Source organism: Trypanosoma brucei, chromosome 10 (genome assembly GCF_000002445.2).
Source record: "Trypanosoma brucei brucei TREU927 chromosome 10, whole genome shotgun sequence".
Taxonomy (NCBI): Eukaryota; Euglenozoa; class Kinetoplastea; order Trypanosomatida; family Trypanosomatidae; genus Trypanosoma; species Trypanosoma brucei.
The window spans coordinates 3,179,495-3,198,056 of record NC_007283.1 but is presented as its reverse complement, the minus strand read 5'-3'; the positions used below and the strand labels follow the sequence as shown (position 1 = coordinate 3,198,056).

At 49.5% G+C, this 18,562-nt stretch overlaps 7 protein-coding genes and 6 non-coding genes across 13 annotated transcripts, besides 1 other annotated feature; all 13 read left to right on the top strand.

Moving 5' to 3' along the window:
• The first annotated feature begins 165 nt into the window (after window positions 1-165).
• Window positions 166-230, top strand: Tb10_snoRNA_0034. The gene has a single exon (XR_002989839.1). It is a non-coding gene; the product is annotated as an H/ACA snoRNA, TB10Cs4H2 (small nucleolar RNA).
• A 16-nt stretch (window positions 231-246) lies between these two features.
• Window positions 247-333, top strand: Tb10_snoRNA_0033. The gene has a single exon (XR_002989838.1). It is a non-coding gene; the product is annotated as a C/D snoRNA, TB10C4C2 (small nucleolar RNA).
• A 96-nt stretch (window positions 334-429) lies between these two features.
• Window positions 430-509, top strand: Tb10_snoRNA_0032. Its single transcript, XR_002989837.1, has one exon. It is a non-coding gene; the product is annotated as a C/D snoRNA, TB10C4C3 (small nucleolar RNA).
• Window positions 510-596: 87 nt separating this feature from the next.
• Tb10_snoRNA_0031 lies at window positions 597-665 on the top strand. Its single transcript, XR_002989836.1, has one exon. It is a non-coding gene; the product is annotated as an H/ACA snoRNA, TB10Cs4H3 (small nucleolar RNA).
• A 14-nt stretch (window positions 666-679) lies between these two features.
• On the top strand, window positions 680-775 carry Tb10_snoRNA_0030. Its single transcript, XR_002989835.1, has one exon. It is a non-coding gene; the product is annotated as a C/D snoRNA, TB10C4C4 (small nucleolar RNA).
• A 53-nt stretch (window positions 776-828) lies between these two features.
• Tb10_snoRNA_0029 lies at window positions 829-895 on the top strand. The gene has a single exon (XR_002989834.1). It is a non-coding gene; the product is annotated as an H/ACA snoRNA, TB10Cs4H4 (small nucleolar RNA).
• Window positions 896-1,371: 476 nt separating this feature from the next.
• On the top strand, window positions 1,372-3,513 carry Tb10.389.0050 (hypothetical protein, conserved; the record flags this gene model as incomplete). Its single annotated transcript, XM_822730.1, has 1 exon — window positions 1,372-3,513. One exon carries the CDS (start codon window positions 1,372-1,374, stop codon window positions 3,511-3,513), a length of 2,142 nt encoding a protein of 713 aa, XP_827823.1.
• Window positions 3,514-3,788: 275 nt separating this feature from the next.
• On the top strand, window positions 3,789-4,388 carry Tb10.389.0060 (dynein light chain, putative; the record flags this gene model as incomplete). Its single annotated transcript, XM_822729.1, has 1 exon — window positions 3,789-4,388. The coding sequence occupies one exon, from the start codon at window positions 3,789-3,791 to the stop codon at window positions 4,386-4,388; it is 600 nt and encodes a 199-aa protein (XP_827822.1).
• A 552-nt stretch (window positions 4,389-4,940) lies between these two features.
• Window positions 4,941-6,353, top strand: Tb10.389.0070 (elongation factor TU, putative; the record flags this gene model as incomplete). Its single annotated transcript, XM_822728.1, has 1 exon — window positions 4,941-6,353. One exon carries the CDS (start codon window positions 4,941-4,943, stop codon window positions 6,351-6,353), a length of 1,413 nt encoding a protein of 470 aa, XP_827821.1.
• A 1,497-nt stretch (window positions 6,354-7,850) lies between these two features.
• On the top strand, window positions 7,851-11,204 carry Tb10.389.0080 (hypothetical protein, conserved; the record flags this gene model as incomplete). The annotated part of the gene is made up of 1 exon (XM_822727.1): window positions 7,851-11,204. The coding sequence occupies one exon, from the start codon at window positions 7,851-7,853 to the stop codon at window positions 11,202-11,204; it is 3,354 nt and encodes a 1,117-aa protein (XP_827820.1).
• A 544-nt stretch (window positions 11,205-11,748) lies between these two features.
• Tb10.389.0090 (hypothetical protein, conserved) lies at window positions 11,749-12,180 on the top strand (the record flags this gene model as incomplete). Its single annotated transcript, XM_822726.1, has 1 exon — window positions 11,749-12,180. One exon carries the CDS (start codon window positions 11,749-11,751, stop codon window positions 12,178-12,180), a length of 432 nt encoding a protein of 143 aa, XP_827819.1.
• A 395-nt stretch (window positions 12,181-12,575) lies between these two features.
• Tb10.389.0100 (hypothetical protein, conserved) lies at window positions 12,576-16,622 on the top strand (the record flags this gene model as incomplete). Its single annotated transcript, XM_822725.1, has 1 exon — window positions 12,576-16,622. One exon carries the CDS (start codon window positions 12,576-12,578, stop codon window positions 16,620-16,622), a length of 4,047 nt encoding a protein of 1,348 aa, XP_827818.1.
• Window positions 16,623-17,203: 581 nt separating this feature from the next.
• Window positions 17,204-17,253: a sequence feature (A-rich).
• A 633-nt stretch (window positions 17,254-17,886) lies between these two features.
• Tb10.389.0110 (DNA-directed RNA polymerases II subunit, putative) lies at window positions 17,887-18,546 on the top strand (the record flags this gene model as incomplete). Its single annotated transcript, XM_822724.1, has 1 exon — window positions 17,887-18,546. The coding sequence occupies one exon, from the start codon at window positions 17,887-17,889 to the stop codon at window positions 18,544-18,546; it is 660 nt and encodes a 219-aa protein (XP_827817.1).
• Between the last annotated feature and the right edge of the window lie 16 nt (window positions 18,547-18,562).

The window sequence follows — 18,562 nt, the reverse complement described above, 5'->3', positions numbered from 1 at the left end:
GAAGTCGCTTGTCCTAGCAACTTGTGTTATGAGTAATGTGTGATTATGTTTACGTAATAGTTATGCGAATAGGGGATGCATCAGTGAAAAGATGTCATGACAACTGCATTGTCTTGTCTTTTTCGTGCCAACATGGTCCTTATTTTACACTGATATCAAGTACAACGTCTCTGTCTAACGCCTCACATGTGCAGAAATCGTTGTGGGGCGATTTCAGGAGGCGGAGATATTCCAATAGCGTTTACTCTGCGTGATGTGACTGCAGTTGTAGTGCGCACTGACGACCCATAATGAACGAGAAACCAACTTTGCGTTTACCAATCTATCTGATTCCTCCCTTCTTCCCCTCGTTACTCTTTTTTCCCTTCTCTTTTGACTCTTGGATCATTGGACTATGCGAAATGTGACATGTTATGGGCACGACACCGCTGCGACGATGAGAAACTGTCTAACGACAGGCGGACCGACACATCCAATGAGGACTCTTGAATGTGTACAAATGTTGAGCAGCGGTGTTGATTGTACCGGCATTTACCGTCCCTAACTCCTTCCTGCTATGTGTGTTTACACTGCATCTTTATTCACTGTTGCTGTATCGACGCCCATACAACCGCCCCACACCGTGCTTTGCATGCATTGTGGGGTGATACATGTGGTGGAGATGTTCTGCTGCATGGCTGTGTATGAGGACAGAAGTTGTAGTGCGCGACTGAGTGACAACTTAGTGCTGATTGATACCAACGCTTTCAGCGAGAGTGCTGTACTTGACTGACACGTACCTGCAGTAATTTCCCCCATTGCTGTTTCTTCAGTGTTACCTTCTATTTCTGAGGAGGCCCGTAGCCACGGCATGCCTTTTTGGTGGTGCGTTGTGGGTGGTGGCTTTCCAAGAGGCGAGGCGAGTATGTCGGTGCCTTGTGTACACACCGTCTACCCTCCTTTCTTCTAGTTTCTTCCCTGTGATATTCCTTATTGTGCCACCAGGTGTTTGTTGTGCTTGCTCGTACTTGCGTACACATGTGCTATGGTTATGTTAATGCTCGGTTGTTAATATGCCCGCTGCGTGTCGCACTTTAAGTTGCCACACGGACGAGGCATGGTGCAATATCTACCTGGGACACTGTTCTAATTCATATGATGTTGCTGATACTTTATTTGCCGTCTACCGTAAGTCGGGAAGGGTGCATTTTGCGTTGAGCGGTGGTGGATGACAGCCACTGGGTTTCGGTTTAGCCATTAGTGTTGCTCGTGCTTTTCTTTATTTTCTCTCTTTTTTGGTTATCTACGGGATTGTGTTAATGTGAAATGTGATAATTCTCATTTCATTATTTCTTTGCTGAATTAGGTGGAAAATTACCAAACTCTTTTTCCATGAAAGGAGTATTTTGTGAAAGCGGTGGGGGTGAGTGTTGTAGTTTTACGAGGTCATTTCTTTCCACGGTACAACATCAATTAGCCGTGCAGTGCTGCCGTGTTCTTGCCCAGCTGACAGCGAGTACGGGTAAGTCTTTTCTTGAGGTTGCGAGGCGTGGCCGTAGTCCACAGCGCCATGGTGTGACAACACGTGATGCCGCAGAAGATCCTTCGGGACGACGTGACGAACTTGGCATGCATCTTGCTGTATATCGTTCCGTACGTAGTGCCGTAGCGGCCTCATGTGCCCTTGGCCACCGCTCGTGTCACATGTTGTGGGGGCCACGGGGCTGTGGCGCGCACCGTCTGCTAAGATTGGTTGCTCAAGACTGTATGGAGGGAAACAATACGTTTGTTTTGTACCTAGACGGTGACGTTCTTAATAGCGACGAAGATGCCCTTCGATCTATTGGGCAACAGATGCTCACTTTCTTGAGGAGCTCAAACTCAAAAAGCTTACGGTCTGCTGATACTTCTTTCAGTAAGGGCACGTTTGATTTTGGAAGTTTGTTTGGTTTTAGCAAGTTGATGGCGCTGGACAAAATATCTGAAGGAGCTGTGCAGACTGACGCCGAATGCCCCTCGCGTACGAAACAAGGCTCCTGTGTTACGAAGGATTTAAAGGTAAGCGGACATGAAAAAGATGGTAAAGTTGGCCGAAAGAGACCACGGTTAGCTGTGCCCGATGAGTTGCTTGATGATGGAAGTGCAAGTGAAGATGATGATGCATTTCATGTGACATCGACGACCGCCTACGCCATGGGGGGGGCGTCGAGTGCTCTCGCAGCACTTCAGCGTGCCCTTCTGCTAATGAGAACACACGGAACCAATCTCATTGTTTGCATTCGTCGCGTTGAGCGTTTTGGAGTATGGTGCGATCAACTGCTTTATGTGCTTTCTGGCCTTATGCACGAAAGTGATGGTCAAGGGGGAGGAATGTCTCTTGTGATGACATCGTCAACACCAGACATTCGGCAGCTTGAGAAGCGCTTGTCAAGTAGACTAACGTGTGAGGCACGTTGTATCCCCTTGCTTCCATGGAGCGTTAGTTGCGTCGCCCGTGCGTGTCTAGTGGAAGTGAAAGAGCGACTTGAACTGAAGGTGAATACTGTGAAGGCAAGAAATACGAAGAGAGGAAGATTGAAAAAAGTGAGATCTGTGACTGATTCGGGTGCTTCAGGGTGCACCACTTCACATTCGTTTACCGGGTGGCGTTTTGATGCCGTCAGCGCAGGCGTGGCGCAGGATCAGAGCCCGGAAGGAGAAGTCAACGGTTACCTAACTCCACCGGAGGTGATGTTGCTGGAAGCAGCCATGCTTGAGATGTCCGGATATGTTCTCACAGAGTTGTCTGCTGTTGCACGTTCTCCGCAACAATCTGTGAGTGACGTTCATTTCGCTCAGCGTATCATGGTGCTATCTGGGCAACTGAGAAGCGTTGGTGCGACGGCGGGAAGAGTAATGACTGCCGTTTCTGCTGTCTTTGGGGAAGTGTGTTCAGGGGAAATTCCTCTCCTTAGCAGTGCCAGTTGTGGTAAACTTTTGTCGTGGTTTGAGAGAACTTCGCCGAAACTGAAAGTTGCGCAAAATATCCGTAGTGCCGTCTTTAGTGTTGCGCCAGAGGCAGTGAAGTCATTGTGGCGTGGTGAATTTACCAATGCGAATCGGAAAAGCGCAGGGTCGGTGAAACCTCTCAGGAATTACGCGCTTTTAGTTGGTGATATGCTTTCCGAATGCAAACTCGTTGAACTGGGTTACTGTACCCGGGAAATGTTTTTACTTCTTACGTACGTATACCTCCGCCATGAGGCTGGTGTAGTGCGTACCGTCGTTGACTTGCTGGAGGATGTTGCCTCGTCCATGGGAACACATGCTGCTGCTGCACTTGACCGTGCAGCATTCACCGCAGCTGTCGGGTTGCTTAACCGTTGGCGAATTGTTCGTGTCGGCGGTCGAGATGGCTCGACGGCAGTTTCGTTGAGGGGTAGCCCAGCCAGACTTCGAGAGTTTCTTCAGGAGGTGTTACATCGCTCAGAGTACTGCAACGAAACCCTCGGTTTGGATACCAAGGAGGTGGCGCGATTACGCAGCCTCGTGTGATCGTTCCTCCGTTAACATAGATCGTGTTGTTATGTCTCTCCTTATATTGCAACACCTACCGGAACTGCAAATGTGTTCCTTTTTCTTTATATAACTTTGGATACCGACAGCGAGAAGTCGAGACTTTATGGCATTCTCTTTCCGCATTTATTTGTTTCCTTTATTTCTTCTGCAGCTAACGGCTTGTGAACCGCACTTGTTCCGCATTATTTACCCTCCACCTCTTTCCGGTTGTGTAAAGTTCTGCTCCTTTGTGCCCTTAGAGGGTATTTCGTATGTCTGATGAGACGCCTCAGGAGGGGCCTAAAAGCCCGGGGTCTGACACCGCACCCGCACCAGTTGCCGCTGACGACTCACCCGAAACGGTGTCAGGGCAGGAGGCGGGATCTAGTTCCAACGCCGAGAAGGAAGCGATGGGGTCCTCAGCGGCTCCGGCAGCTGCTACGGGACCACCAGCTGGTGCACAGGAAGATCATGACAGCGAGGAGGAAGACACTGCAGCAGGAACCGGGTCGGCGCCGGATGCTGCCGTCGACATTAACGGTGTTCCCGCTAATGATGTGAAGAACATTATCCTGCAGGTCCTTAGCCCTTGCTTTGATGACGAGGGTGGCGAAGATGACGCGCAGCGCTACGACCATATCAAAGCACACGGATGGATTCAACACATTTGCGATGGAATTATGGAAAAACTACTGGCAATGCGCCGCCCCTACAAATATGTTGTTCACTGTGTAATCATGCGGAAATCAGGTGCGGGCATTCACTTGTGTTCTAGTTGCTACTATGGCCAGGCGGATGGGTGGGTGAACCATGCGCATGACCTCTCTGCGCATGTCTACGCAGTGGTAAGTGTTTATTGGAGCGTGATTTAACTGGGAATGAGGTGTTAACACGGTACGGAAGGCAACACAATCTACATGGGAGGGGAGCACGAGACGCAGGTTTCCTATGAAGTGGAAAGTGCTGTTATAGAGCTAGAGGTGTGCAACCACTGCGCTGCCGCTGTGCCGAAGGGGTTGCTCCGTGGGCCATACTGATGTAAACAAAAATGAGTCAAACATAGAGGAGACACAAGTGGTTAGTCAACGTTCACTTTCCATACGTCACCTTCGCGGATAGCGGTACCTCAGTCCCCAGAGCAACTTTTCTATGTGTAAAGCGGTTCCAAACACAATTTACATTTGTTGGTGTTTCATGCACCTCTACAATGTTCAACTTGTAGCCCAATTTCTTCACATTTCATTTTAGTCGCAAGTGGCCAAAGGAAGCTAGCCCCACAGGTGGGTTTACAAAACAAATACACAGCATCAGGGGAAAAGGTTAGTCCACCGAATAAGGGGATATTTTGTGATAGTTTACATTTGGAGGAGCGCGCATTCCTCGTGCTTTACGGTAACCGAAAGGACAAATTTCGTTCGGTCACCATGTTTCGCGCTGCCTTTCGCTGTTCTCTTTTAAACGCAAAGAAGGAAGCCTTTGTTCGCGGTAAACCACATCTTATCATTGGTACAATTGGTCATGTTGATCATGGTAAGACAACGTTGACATCTGCCATTACGACGGTTCTGGCGAAGGCAGGTAAGGCAAGAGCCCTCGACTATTTTGCAATCGACAAGTCTCCCGAGGAAAAGAGTCGAAAGATTACCATTAACGCTACACACGTGGAGTATGAGTCGGAGAAGCGGCATTATGGTCACATAGATTGCCCGGGTCACATGGACTTTGTGAAGAACATGATTACTGGTGCCGCGCAGATGGATGGTGGCATCCTTGTCGTTGCCGCTAACGACGGCTGCATGCCGCAAACTCGTGAGCATTTGCTTATTTGTTCACAGATTGGTCTTCCTGCCCTTGTGGGCTTCATTAACAAGTGTGATCTTATGCAGGGTCAAGAGGACATGATTGAGCTGGTGGAGATGGAGTTGCGTGAGCTGTTGGAGAAGTACAAGTTTCCCGCTGAGGAAACACCACTTGTACGTGGCTCCGCCGTTAAGGCACTCGAGGGTGACACCGATAGCGAAGCACGGATCATGGAGTTGGTAGCGAAGTGTGATGAATGGATTCCTGACCCACCCCGTGCAACCGAGAAGCCATTTCTAATGCCTATTGAGCACGTCTACGAAATTGGAAAAGACAAGAAATCTGTCATTGTCACGGGCCGTGTTGATCAGGGCCTCATGAAGCTCGGTGCCGACGCTGAGCTCAGTGGCTTCAGTGCGAAGAAGCTAACCGTGAAAGTAACAGGTATTGAAATGTACCACAAGACACTGGAGGAGTGTATGCCTGGCGATTCTGTTGGCGCGAGCATTTTGGGAACTGGTGATACAACGACTTTGTCCAAGGACAACGTTGAGCGCGGCATGGTCCTATCGGCTCCAGGCGCCACTAAACTCTTTAACAAAGTGCGTGCACAAGTCTACGTACTTACTAAGGACGAGGGAGGGAGGCACACAGCTTTTAGTCCCCATTACCGTCCACAGTTGTTTTTTCGCTGTGCCGATGTCACGGCGGATCTCAATTTCCCCGAAAGTGAGCAGAAGGTTGCTGAGTTGAACAAAAAGTATGGGAAGGACGCGGATGAGCAAAAGAAGAAGGATGCAGAGTTGAAGGAGTTCGAAAAGACACTCGTTTGCATGCCCGGTGATAGTCGCGAGTTGGTGCTGACACTTGCCTATCCAATGCCAATGGAAAAGGGGTTGAAGTTTACCATCCGCGAGGGGAAGATCACTGTTGGCTGGGGCGCTGTAACGGAGTGCTTGGCTCTCGACCCGAAAGTTAACATCGAGGGTGTCAAGCAAGTAAAGGCAGTAACGGGGAAGAGCAAGAAAAAGAAGTAAGAATCAGGAACAACACATTAATGGGTATGGGCACGACGTGTCTCAGGTCTAAACGAACGCCATGTTGAGCTGAAGTGGGGAGTATGAGTGAAGAAAAAGGAAAAGGAGGTAAACGGGGTTTACACTGAAAGAAGTGATGGTCAAAGCTGAGGATACAACGCGGTGGTGGCCTCACTGTGGGAAAAGTGGAAAGAGAAACGGTAGAGTGCCACTGGTTGGAGTTTGTTTGGTGTTCGAAAGGGCTATATGCACGAGGGGAAAAGGTAAATAAAAAATAGTCGAAGGAAAGGAAAGATGAGGAGGAAAGACACGACAAAATTTCGTCGGAGCACACGCAACGCTTCTGTGACTGGTGCGGGCACAAAGAACATGAGGATGCACCCACCACAACCTCATTGTTGGTGACTGGTCTTCGAAATATGTGTTATCAGTTAATGATTAGTTCTCAGTGTCGAGAAGTGAGGTGGGGCCCCGGACGTTAAGTTTTTTCTTGAGTGTCGTCAGTGATGGTAGCGGAGGCTGGGAGGGAATTGTTTGCGGGGAAGAGGGAAGCGTGGTGTGTACACAAAGGTTAGTCGTTGTCGCGGGTGCTCAAGGGGAGCGGATGTTACGGCGATGAGATTTGAGAACGTGCATTCAGTTGCATTAATAGCTGTGTGGATTGGTACCTTCATTCCATAGGTGGGGGGCGGCTACCTAGCTCAAGGGAGGTTTTTCTTTTTGTTACCTCTATCTACGTTTCGGCACATTTATATGTGAAAATATTTATCGCTCATTTTATTTTTTCTTTCGATCCTGCGTCTTCTCCCTCTACTACGTGGCTGATGCTATCGTAGGTCACCGCGAGGGAATAGAAGGGAAGAAGTAACGGAGGGGAAATGCAATGGAGAAGGGTAAGGAGATGTATGCGGCGGTGCTGACAACCCTCTGCGGTTGTTGCTGGTGTTGCGTTTATCGTGTGTTTTGTTATGCTCTTCTGCGGTGAAGGGTATTGAGAGAAGTTGGTGAACCACGACTTTATGGCTGCGTGTGCATGGTGGAAGTCGATGCACGCGTTGAGTGGTGTGGGGCGATACATTACTCTCGCAATGTAGGAGCGTCACAGATTTTACTTTTTCGTTTTCTTTTTTTGAACACTATTACTAATATTATGGGAAATGCCCTTTTCGCCCCAACTGAACGACAGGAAGAGGGGTGTAAGTGAGGTCTAGCAGTTTAAGGACAAAGAGAAAAAAGGTAGGAACTTCCATTTAATGAGATTCCTTAACCACAATACCAAAAATTGTCGCTTCTTTACAACAGCACCCCATCGCTTAGAGTTCGTCTTCTTCAAACTGGTTTAATAACTTCTTACGTCTTCTTCTTTCAAGTTTCCTTCTCATTGTGCCTTGGGGTAATAACAACAAAAGGGAAGTTGGTAGTGCCATCGGGGCACTCGTACGAAGTGGGAAGGCGCTAAGTGCGTAACATTATCCCACTCGAAGTTCCCTGGAGCCGATGAGTACTCCCCCGCATGCAAGGGAGGCGGGTGCCATTGTGACGAACACGCCACTTAGCATTGCCACGACTACGGCTACTGGCGGTGTTGTCTCATCGCCGTGCGGCACCGCACCAGGGACAACCGTGACGTCCCGTGGCCGAGTACTGAACACACAATATCAGAAAGAGGTAACGAGCGCCACTGTGAAGGAAGTTGATGTGGTTCGGAGAGGCCTTAGATGTGTTGAGACGCGCATTCATCAGCTGGAGTCTCGTGTCCAGCACGTTAATCCTTGGGTTGTACAGCATATGTGGGAGACACTCTGCGAGCTCAGAGATAAGGTGGGGCTGGAGTATGATAAACCGGATGAGAATGTGTGGATGGAGGGGACACACTCAGGTAATATCAGGTCGTCCCGTTGTCCGGGGGCGGTAACTCAAACCAAAGGGACATCATCCTCATTTTTGAAAGACGGAACTAAAGGCACTCAGGTCCAAAGAGGACGCAGCGCAGGACGGTTAAATGACAATAACACCAACGACGCTAACAATCTGAACACACTTGTCTCCTCTGAGAGCGATGATAACAGTTCTTCCGGATTGTGTGGTGCAGGGACAGTTGATGCAGGAAGCAGCTGCAGTTTTGGTGCTGCTTCGAAAGGAATGCCCCGACCTCACCGTAGAGAATCTCTTGCTAAGAGTGTGTTGAGGGTAGTTCGGCAGCTGCCGTCAGTGGAGTGCCAGTGGGTGTTCTGGCGGCTTGAGCAGCAGGAGTACACCGCTCGGCAGCGAATAGCGCTGGATGAAAATACATATCGGAATACTCTTCTCGTCCACTTGGCGGGGCGCCTCTCAACTGCTTCCACTGTCTACACTGTTCGCCGACACAGCAAAATGGTGGTTTCTCCATCCCGAAAACGGGGTAAACAGAAGCAAAGGGGTAGGCGCGGAATGTACGAATCCAGTGTGCTAGATACTGATAGTAGTAGTGATGAGGAGGATGTTTTTACCATGTCTAACTGGAGCGGCAGTAAGGATACAGCTGCTTGCGGTAGGTCTTGCGATAACACCACCGCGCAACTGGATTCGGTGATTGGAGTACTGCTGAACGACCACTCCTTCATGGAACAAATTACAAGTAACGTTTCTCAGCGGCTCGCTTCACTTATTGAACAAAGCGATTCGTTTCAAGATAAAGACATGTCACCAAAGAACGCTCTGCCATCGGCATTGCTTCTAGCTATTGGTGATACCGTAGAAAAATTCGCCAAATCACACCACGAATCCCTCTATCGACAAGTGCAGGGGTACTTGACGCAACAGCGGGAACTAGGTAGGACACAGGAGGAGCGCCTGTGGTCCTGTATCGCTGAGCATGAGGCTGCATGGTCGCGCCGTGCAACGGAGGATCGTGCAGTAAGTTGTGAATTGCTGGAGCAGCAACAACGTTTTCTTGCCCTGGGGAAAGAAGATGTGGAATCGTGCCATGAGGTGCGGAGGGAGTTGTTAAAGTTATGTGCAGAGGTAATTCACGCTACGGAGCGTGTTTCCACTGAAGCATCTTGTACCTTAGTACCAAGCGTCAGGGAGGATCGTGCCGAACGATCACAAGAGGTGCGGTCCACACAAGACGACGCATTAGAACTTCGTTTAGACGTGTTATCAGCATCGGTTGCCCAACTTCATGGGGAATTGGAGGGACTACGGCTAAAGACCGAAGCCGCAGAAATTTTGTCAGGCGTAAAGTCAACAGAGTCCACTCAGGGTAAAGTTAGCAGAGAGCAAGAGAAGCAATTATCTTTTTTGCGGGCGGCTGTGGAGGATATGCGGCAGACGATTTCTGTCCTTGTCCAGAACTCGAGTGCAGCAGAGGAATGGGCTGCAAAATGTAAGGTTGACGACACTCAGTTACGTGGGATAATCGACAAACAGAAGAGAATGGAGGACGAAATAAGGTTGATAGTCACTGCGTCTGGCGCTACGCTCCCTATGTCATTACCGAGTCACGACATTCAAGCGGGAGCGACACCACCCAGTGGTGTTACTGCCATGTATCCGATATCGGTGGAAGATGCAGTTTTGAATGCTCAGCACACTTTGCTCGCCGTTGTGAAAGGTGGAGAATCGCCAAAGGCTCCATATGCCAGAGCACTTTCAGCTCTTTGCACCACACTTCAGCACATAAGTGACTTATATAAACTAGGTACCGGTACCTTTGGAAGTTGTCTGCGTCTTGTTCTTTCTTCGGACCCCTCGTCGTTACCCTTTGAAATTGGTACCGTGTGCCAAAACTATCTTTGCAAGCATTCCGCTTCGGAACTGAAGGAGGCAATTCAGGTTCTCAATGTGAACCAAATGGTCGGGAAGATTCTGCGTGACTGTTACCGCTGGATTCAGTCACACGTCCTTGTTTTCTATTCTTTTGCGAGTGGGAGGCATCCGCTTTCTTGTGAAGCTTCCAGTGGAGACCTCCCGCTGGCACACTCGAAAGAGATAGGTCCAAGTCCCGCGACACAATCGGAGGGGTTTCTGTCCAGCAAAAGGACAGTGACTCCTCAACTCAATAACAGGACAACACAGGGATTACCACAACCGCGGAATGAAGTCGACGTTTTGCGTGGCGCTCCACATGATGTGGGTTGTGCTGGCGCGGTTCCTTTTGGCGCCCAGTCTGTTGGCGGCCGTGATCGGAGCACCGTTTATAGCGATGGAATTGCCACGCAGCACCTCCGTCATTGTGAACCGCAGGCACCACAACTTCCTTCAACGAACCCTACAGCGGAGGAGGCGGGCACGGAGCATAATCCACTTCGATCAGATGGCACGCCGGACTTACACAAACCTTTGATATGGTGCCCTTCTGTGGCAACTCTTGTGGAAGCTTCGCAAAGCAACGCTTCGCAGTGGCACGCCCACCATTCGGCCAACTTGTCGCTCATTAGTGGAATACATTTGCCATCGCACGCCAAGGATGGTACGGAAGGAGTTCAATACACCGAACAATCACTGCTCAGTGATATCACTGAATACCCCGCTCTTGTTGTCCCATCTGCGAACTGTTCCCACATCCAGCCGAAAGGAGAAAGTAAGGAAAAACATGTGACTGGATATGGGCACTTAGTAGGTACGTTGACCATGTCGCCTGTAGGGCTACCACAGTCGCTTGAGAGATGTCCTCAAAGTGTGGGCTGTTCTTTGCATTCGTCGGGCAGTCCGTTAGCTCCGCCATCACATCAGTGGGAATCCATGAAGGACCGTAATCTTGTGAACGGTAGCAGAGCTATGGTGAGCGACCACAGTATATCCACTACCTCAAACAGAGAGGGTCGTTCCCAAGGAATAACACTGTCGCCTTCGACACCCGCAGGCTAGACAACTTATCCTCTTGCATCCCACCACAGTTTCTTCTTTACGCCGTTGCATGGCAGTTGCATGTTCCGTGTTGACGTAGCCACCACACGCATGTACCAAAACACTTGCACCTCGAGCAGTGGTCTGCCCGTTGCGGCGTGTGTGCGCGTGTTTGTGTCTTGCCAACGGCAGTAGTGTCAATAATTTTGTGGAGGAGAAACCATGCGGAAAGTTGAGCTGGCAACACTTTAATCGATCCTGAACAAGTTCAAAGAGGTTGAGGTGGGTGTAGTGTGAACCTTTTCAGTTTGTAATCACCGCGTTTTCTTGTGTCATTACTTGTAACATTTCCTTTATTTCGCACCGCCGCTTTGCCATTTTTTTTTTTAGGTATGCGGAATTTCTTTTTTTTTTTCCTTGGCGGATGATATTGCTGTGGAAAGACTCGTGTCACGGGGATAGGTTGAGTGTCTTCCGCCTAGAATTGTTTGTAGTGTAGCGCTTCCTGCCTCCTTTCGGCACATAACCTTTCTTTGATGCTCACTCCCCGGTTGATTCGGCACACATGCACGACATTTATCCCATACTTTCACTTTTTTTTTTTTGGAACAATGATTTTCATGTGTTTATTCATAGGCAACCTGATCTGTGTGGCTCAGGAAGTGGCTTAGTTAATATAGAAAAAAGGGGTAGTCGCGTTAAGTCAGGTGTGACGGCTAGAGCAACGGCTGTCAGTTTTGTTTTGATCAAAAGTGAATATAACTGTCTGCAACAACACTGCAACTCAACACGCAGACTGTGTCAAATATTATATTTTTTAGTATGCTTCAGGCGCAAGGTTCTGGGCGCACAACAGGTGCGTATTATTGCCCTTGCTGCAATATATACTGCAGCGACAGCCGCACGGCCCAACAGCACCTTGCCGGACTTTCTCACAAAAAGAAGAGCGGGGAGTTGGCGGCTGACAGGAAGCGATATAAAGATGACGCCTGCTTGACACCTGCTGATGTGATGGCTCTCGTGGAACGCAAGCGGCTGGAGTTGGGTGCAATTCCTTGGAGCCAACTACGCGTGCAAGAACAGGAGAAAATGGATGTTAACACTCATTAAGGGCGTAAAGAAACTGTTCTTGGTTTGGATTTTGGGTATCTCAAACGAGTTGTCTACTGTGGAGACTTTACTTTTACGCATATGTATGTGTGTACATTTCCCCGAGCTCCTTAACACATGCATAATTTTTTTTCCCCTGCTGAGTGCATTTGTTGTATGATATGCTGTTGAACATCATTCCCCTCATTTCATTTTGTGTGTATACCTTTTGTTGATAGCTAAACGAAAACCTTCAAGGAAGGTTAGTGTAAGAGCGCTCTGTTAAGCTCTGTGTGTCGCGCAATGGATCAATCATGCAACGAAGCTATTCAAATACTCCAGGAGGTACTTACAAACGCAGATCTACGTGCTGTGGCTGCGGGAGGACAAACGGGCGACTCTGAGACGTCAACAACACCACATTTGCCCATGGAGAAGAAACTTGCCGCCGTTTGCATGCTGTTGCGCGAACATTCACGAGTTTTACTAGAGCAATTGTGTAGTATTAATGAGACGGCTTCAGGTGGAAGCTTAAAGTCTCCTCAATGTAACGCTGCAAATGAATTCAACGACATTAACGGTTACGCTTTACCGAGGATAGTTGATACCGCGTTGTTTGTGCGTAAATCCCAGCTTCTGCGGGAGCGCGTCCGGCGCGTAAACTCCACGCTCGGCAGTGTGAAGCACGTCGGCTTACTGGGCGATAGCTCTACTGGGCGACGTGTTATAACGGAGCGGGCCCACGCTGCAGTAAAAGAACTTCTAGATGTGGTGTTTACAGTCGCCTCGACCCTCTCTGTTACGCCCGTTTTGACCTTTTCTACCCAAGGTGGGGAGGACGTGGCTCCACGAGCCGTCAAATTGCCCTCAGACGAGTTTTCCGCGGAACCCTTACTGGAGCACTCAGAACTTTGTAGACAAACGCAGGATCATATAGTTACAAATTATCTTATATGTCACGAAGATAGCGCAATTAACTTGCCTCACCGCAATGAAAAGGGATTAAGCACAGTGAAGGAAGAGAGCAACGGTTACCGTAGTACAACAGGGAAGTTCCGTGTTGCCGTACTTAGCAAATCATTCCGCGGACCTCTCTGGCAGGGCCTGCTGCTCGAGGAGAACGCGATAGTTGACGATATTGATGGAACGCGCTGCACGTGGAAGGATATCTTTGCGAAGGATGTAGGTGAGGCGTTTGGCATCAACGCCCACTCTGTTTGGAACATACGCGCTCTCGACGTTGGCACAGAATGTGGGAGCGGTGCTGTGCAGCGGGTGCAGTTTCACATTCGACTTCCTGCCTCTGTAGATGACGCCAGAGCCGAGCTGCTTCTACGGCAATGTGAGTTCTCGGGCTTGCTTGCCCAATATACTCGATTGGAGGAGGAACTGGAGTCTGGTGGTGCTGGCTTTGCCAGCTCCCCAGCCGTAAAAGATGCCAATAATGGCCACTGTGAACTAGATGACGCCCCTCTGAATACCCATGGGAACGGCATTTGGAACGGGGATAAATTACAGAGGTACAACGATATAAATGACGAGTCCACTCTTTCAACCTTTCCAATCACGTTGAGGGAAGAGGAGGCGCCTTCTTCTGGTCCACCTAGTCCTAACGAGGCATTTCATTATGATCCTGTTGGGCACACGGTGCGGTGGCCGCAGCAACCACCTGAGAGAGAAAGTGAGGTTCTTGGTACAGGCGGGGAGGGGCCGACACTGTTTCAGGCACGACTGAATTTGGCTAGTTCAGATGCTGCACCCGGTAATTCCGTAGCGAATTTTGGGGTGGAAAGTCATGATGCCGACGATGCGTCGCAGGCACACGGTGCTGGCCCCTTACCGAACCAGGGGGATGACATCAGTAACTCACCGTCACTTCAGCCAAATAGCTTCTCTGAGGATTTACTCCCCATTTCACTGTTTTCTTCCTCACAGCCGCAAGAATCATGCGATGTAACGAAAAAACAAACCTCCGTTCTGCCGCAAGAGCAGAGCATTAACCGGGAATGGCTCTCCCAACTGCCCCCTCAACCTCCACAACGGCGACCGTACGCCAGTCAACAGGATGCCCTGCAGCTCCTCACAACGCGGCACAAAAAGACATTTTCTGGTACTGACTGGGATATAACAGTTAGCAGATTTGAAGATGATATTATTCAGACATTTTCGTCCGAAGTCACTGCACTTTTTGAATTATCGAGGGAGTGTGTGAAGGACGTTGAATTTTCCCACGAGGATAACAGTATTGTTTTTGGGTTGGTGCACGACCGCTATCTATTGGAGGATGAAATAAATGCTCTTATTGCTGTATTTGACTTCCCTCAAGTGCTCAAAATTCACAAGCGTTGCCTCAACCATGACAAACCGACCGCCGTCCGATTTGACTGTGCTGCTGCGCATGGAGCGGGAGGTTTGCACGATCGTATCGACGAAAACAATGTGGTGACCACTGCACCACCAAATGATTTATTGAGCAAAGAGGAATGTTGTGCAACGCCACGGGGGCCGAACACGAGTGCTCAGCTCTTTGTCGATGGTGGAGGTAGTAATCCACTTGAAGGAGAGGATGAGTGTAGTGATATAGCTGGTATCGATTGGCGACAACAGCAGGAATTTTTTCTTCCTTCTCACGAAGATTCACTTACGCCAGACAACGAGCCCGCAACACTTACCCATATCGCGCTTCTGCACGACGTTCCGCTCGAGTTGCTTATCGCTTCAAATCCGCACCTCGCCACGTTTGACGTCGACATGCCCCTGCCCCAGTCTGCCAGGCTCCACATCCCACGGTATGGGCCCCTCACAGAAACACTTAGCATGTCGCCGTCCCTACGAAGTCAAACACCCCCATCACGCCGTGTCAAACAAGAAATGAATTTGAGAGCCGTAGCTATGAAACTAGGTGTCAGCGTCCGCGAGCTGCGGCAAAGCAATTCTCACCTTGACCGTTATGGTGACACAGAACTTCTACCATTGAGTTGCAGCATTAACGTCCCAGCACTGCTTGTAGCCTCTGCTGATATTGGTAGTTTTAATTCCTCTCAACGAAGCAGCCCTCATTCAGTGGTACGCGCTACGAATCGTACTCTGGACCAACAGCTTACCACAACTTGGCGTGGAAAGGACGGAACGCGTTACAGCTCGTACCAGGACCACATACCAGGGGCCGGTGAGCAACCGTCTGAAAGTTTCCCCCCCAAGAAACCGTGTAGTGAACGAACCCTCGCACGTGTTGAATCACGTTCACCCTCTCTACTATCTCGTAGCGAGTCCAACAAGGAGCGCCGCTGGCATTTTACGCCGTGGAGCGAGGGCGGGTCACCTAGTGCTCGTACTGCTCCGCGGAGTAGCACGGCGCGCTCAATTCCTCCGTTCATAGAAACTGCGGTCCGTGTTATGACACGTGCAGTCATGAAGTTTTTGCTGCTTCGTTTTTTCGCCAAGTGGCGGTTCTATGCACGAGTGAAGGGTCACCAAGCGGTTAAGCAACCGAAGACCCTTTACATGCAACTGAAGAATCCCTCCCGTGGGGAAGCGCAGAGACTACCGACAACGGGAGGCAGCAATAGATCGCAGGATGTGGTTGCGGAGAAGAGATCTCGACCACAGGTGAGTGATCTGCGAGCACGGTTACAGGAACTGAAGAGGAACAGTGGAACCCAGTCACAGCCAGGTGCAGCGCCGCGCTCCATTTCCAAAAGCGTACCTCGAAGGGATCCATCGGCGACCAGAGAGGGGAAAATGGTATCTCCTGCTGTTGTAACAGGGGGGAGAGGGAGAAAAATGACGCCCGTGGCATCCGCACCGGTAACTAATCGAACAAGTGAGGAGGGAAAGCAAAAGGATGAGTATGGAAGGCAAGGTCGCGCAAATCAGCGAGCACCGTCTGCGGGATCGAGGTTGAGGAGGGTATCATCCGAAGGCCGTGTTTCATCTCCTGAAAAGACTCAGCGTGGCGGAATGACCAAGTACCCGCAGCGCTCTAGAAGTCTGAACAACCAATTACGTTTCACTTCAGCCAATCCTTGCAGCACAGGTGCCCGCTCGCAATCACCCTCGTGCGAAATCAGGCTCAAAACAGGAGAGCCAATGATGCCGGAGTGGATACCCATAGGGCTAGTTATCTCCCCTGAACGACTTACCGTTGAGGCGCAAACGGCAGAAGCTTCTGCCTCCGGTATTGAGCGGGGTGATATTATTATGGAGGTAGATGGAAAACGTGTTCGCACAATCAGGGATGTTCGCAGTGTGTTGTCCAGTGGACTTGCTTCGCATGTATTTGTGACGGTGCGAAAAAGAAATAAAGCAATTGCCGCGTATCGGATCCCACGCAGTGACGGTTGCAGATAGAACGACTCAGCGAAAAGCCGCGGTAAATACCGGCCGCTGATAGGTATATGTGGAGAAGAAGGAAAGGGGCGTAGTGTGAGGTTGTAGTATTTAAATAGCTACCTCTGTCGTTGTCAGGAACTGGAGACCTAACGTATGCTGCACAGATACTTTGGCAGTGAATAATTTGTGCCGGTGACTGCAGTCGACAATGCTCGCTCACATTTGCAGACGCCGACGAGTAGCTGGAGCCGCTGCTAACATAACGAATAAAATTACAGATTTGTGATGAATTGCCTGCCGAATTTCAGTAGATGTAATCATATCAGAGGCACTTACTGAAGGAAAATACAAAAGGCGGGAGGAAGGGGCCAGTGGTAGCCGCCGCCAGCCTTCAACCCGCTCCTTTTTTAGTTTTTACTTGCAGACGGGTGTGTTTGTGTGCGTGGGGAAGGGAGCCAATTATTTAAAAACCTAGCTTTGTCCTTAGTTTACAACTTTTCTTAACCTTATTTAGTACTCAGAAGCCCTTTTGATTTCTCTGTGGTGTCGTGCCGTGTCCAGCCAGCCGCACCAGTGTGAATGTTGTTTTTGAATGTGGCTCCTTTCCTATCTTCCTCTTCCTTTTCTGTCCTTCTCTGTTTTTTTTTTTAAGTTTACTCATTTCTGTATTTATCAACGGAAGTAGTTTTCCTCCGTGATGCAACGACCTTGGTACAAACACTCCTGCTTCCACCCTGTCTGTTTCTTTGTACGCACATGGGAGCAGAAACGTGTTGTGGTTTTAAGTTTTTATCCCCCCTCTTCCATGGTTGTAAGTGTTATGCAGCGAGCAGAATGTTAAGGTTTCTGCTGGCACGTGATCTTTTCCCCCTTTTTATTCCAGATGAGTGCCTCCTGCTGCTTTAAGGCTGTGTAAGTAAGCCCACCTAAGAGTCGTGGTGCAACGTTTTTTATTTACCTATAGAGTGGGATGAAATCTTATCCAGAGCGATAGAGTCAATATAACACAGCTTTTTCTGTGTTTGTTCATTTGTTTACTTATCTGTGTGCACGGTGGGCTACCGGTAGGCTAAGCGCAATTTCATTGCACCTTTTCACTGGTTTGCTTATCCCCTTCAGGTTTCCGTACTTTGCAGCTGAGTGCTCCTTTGTCCTGTGGTGATCATTGCCTTTTATTTTGACAAGATGTTTGGTTGACTTTCCGTCTCATTTTCTGTTGTTGGCTTTTCGTTACGCTAATGCAATCTGTAGGTAGGATAGGGGAAACCAGCGACGACATACAATGAGCAGTGAAAGCTACGCCATCGGCCAAGAGGAGCTTGTCTATGATCGTATGTTTCGGGTGATGAGGACGGTGGGGGAGATGATGAGGGACCGGAAGTATCAAGTCCCGAGCAGCATCATCCCGGAGACGGTTGGACAGTTCTGTGAGCAATATGTAGACAGAGAGGGGAGGAGGATTTACCGTGAGCGCATGACGGTACCGTGTGAACGTGTCGGTGGCACGCACCGCAGTCGGGCCATGGTGTTCTTTGCTTCTGAACTAGGAATGGAGGGGATGAAGGGGTACTGCCAAACAGCAATGGATGCGAATTGCGAACGCGTAATCATCGTAACACATGGGAAGGTAAATGCTACAGTTAAGCGTTATGTGGATTGCATCAACCGTAGCGGCACTGGTCAAAAGGTTCAGCTGTTCGACGAGGATGACCTTGTGGTGAATATCACTCATCACGAATTGGTACCCAAACATACACAGCTAGAGGACGAGGAGGTCAAGGAGATGCTTGAGGCTCATTCATTGGAGCTAAACATGCTACCACGTATTCTCTCAACTGATCCTGTGGCAGCTTACTTGGGGCTGGAGCGCGGTCGTGTCGTACGAATCGAGCGGAAGAGCGTATCGGCCGGTTTCTACGTTACGTACCGACAGGTAGTGTAGGGGTCACGCGGTATCC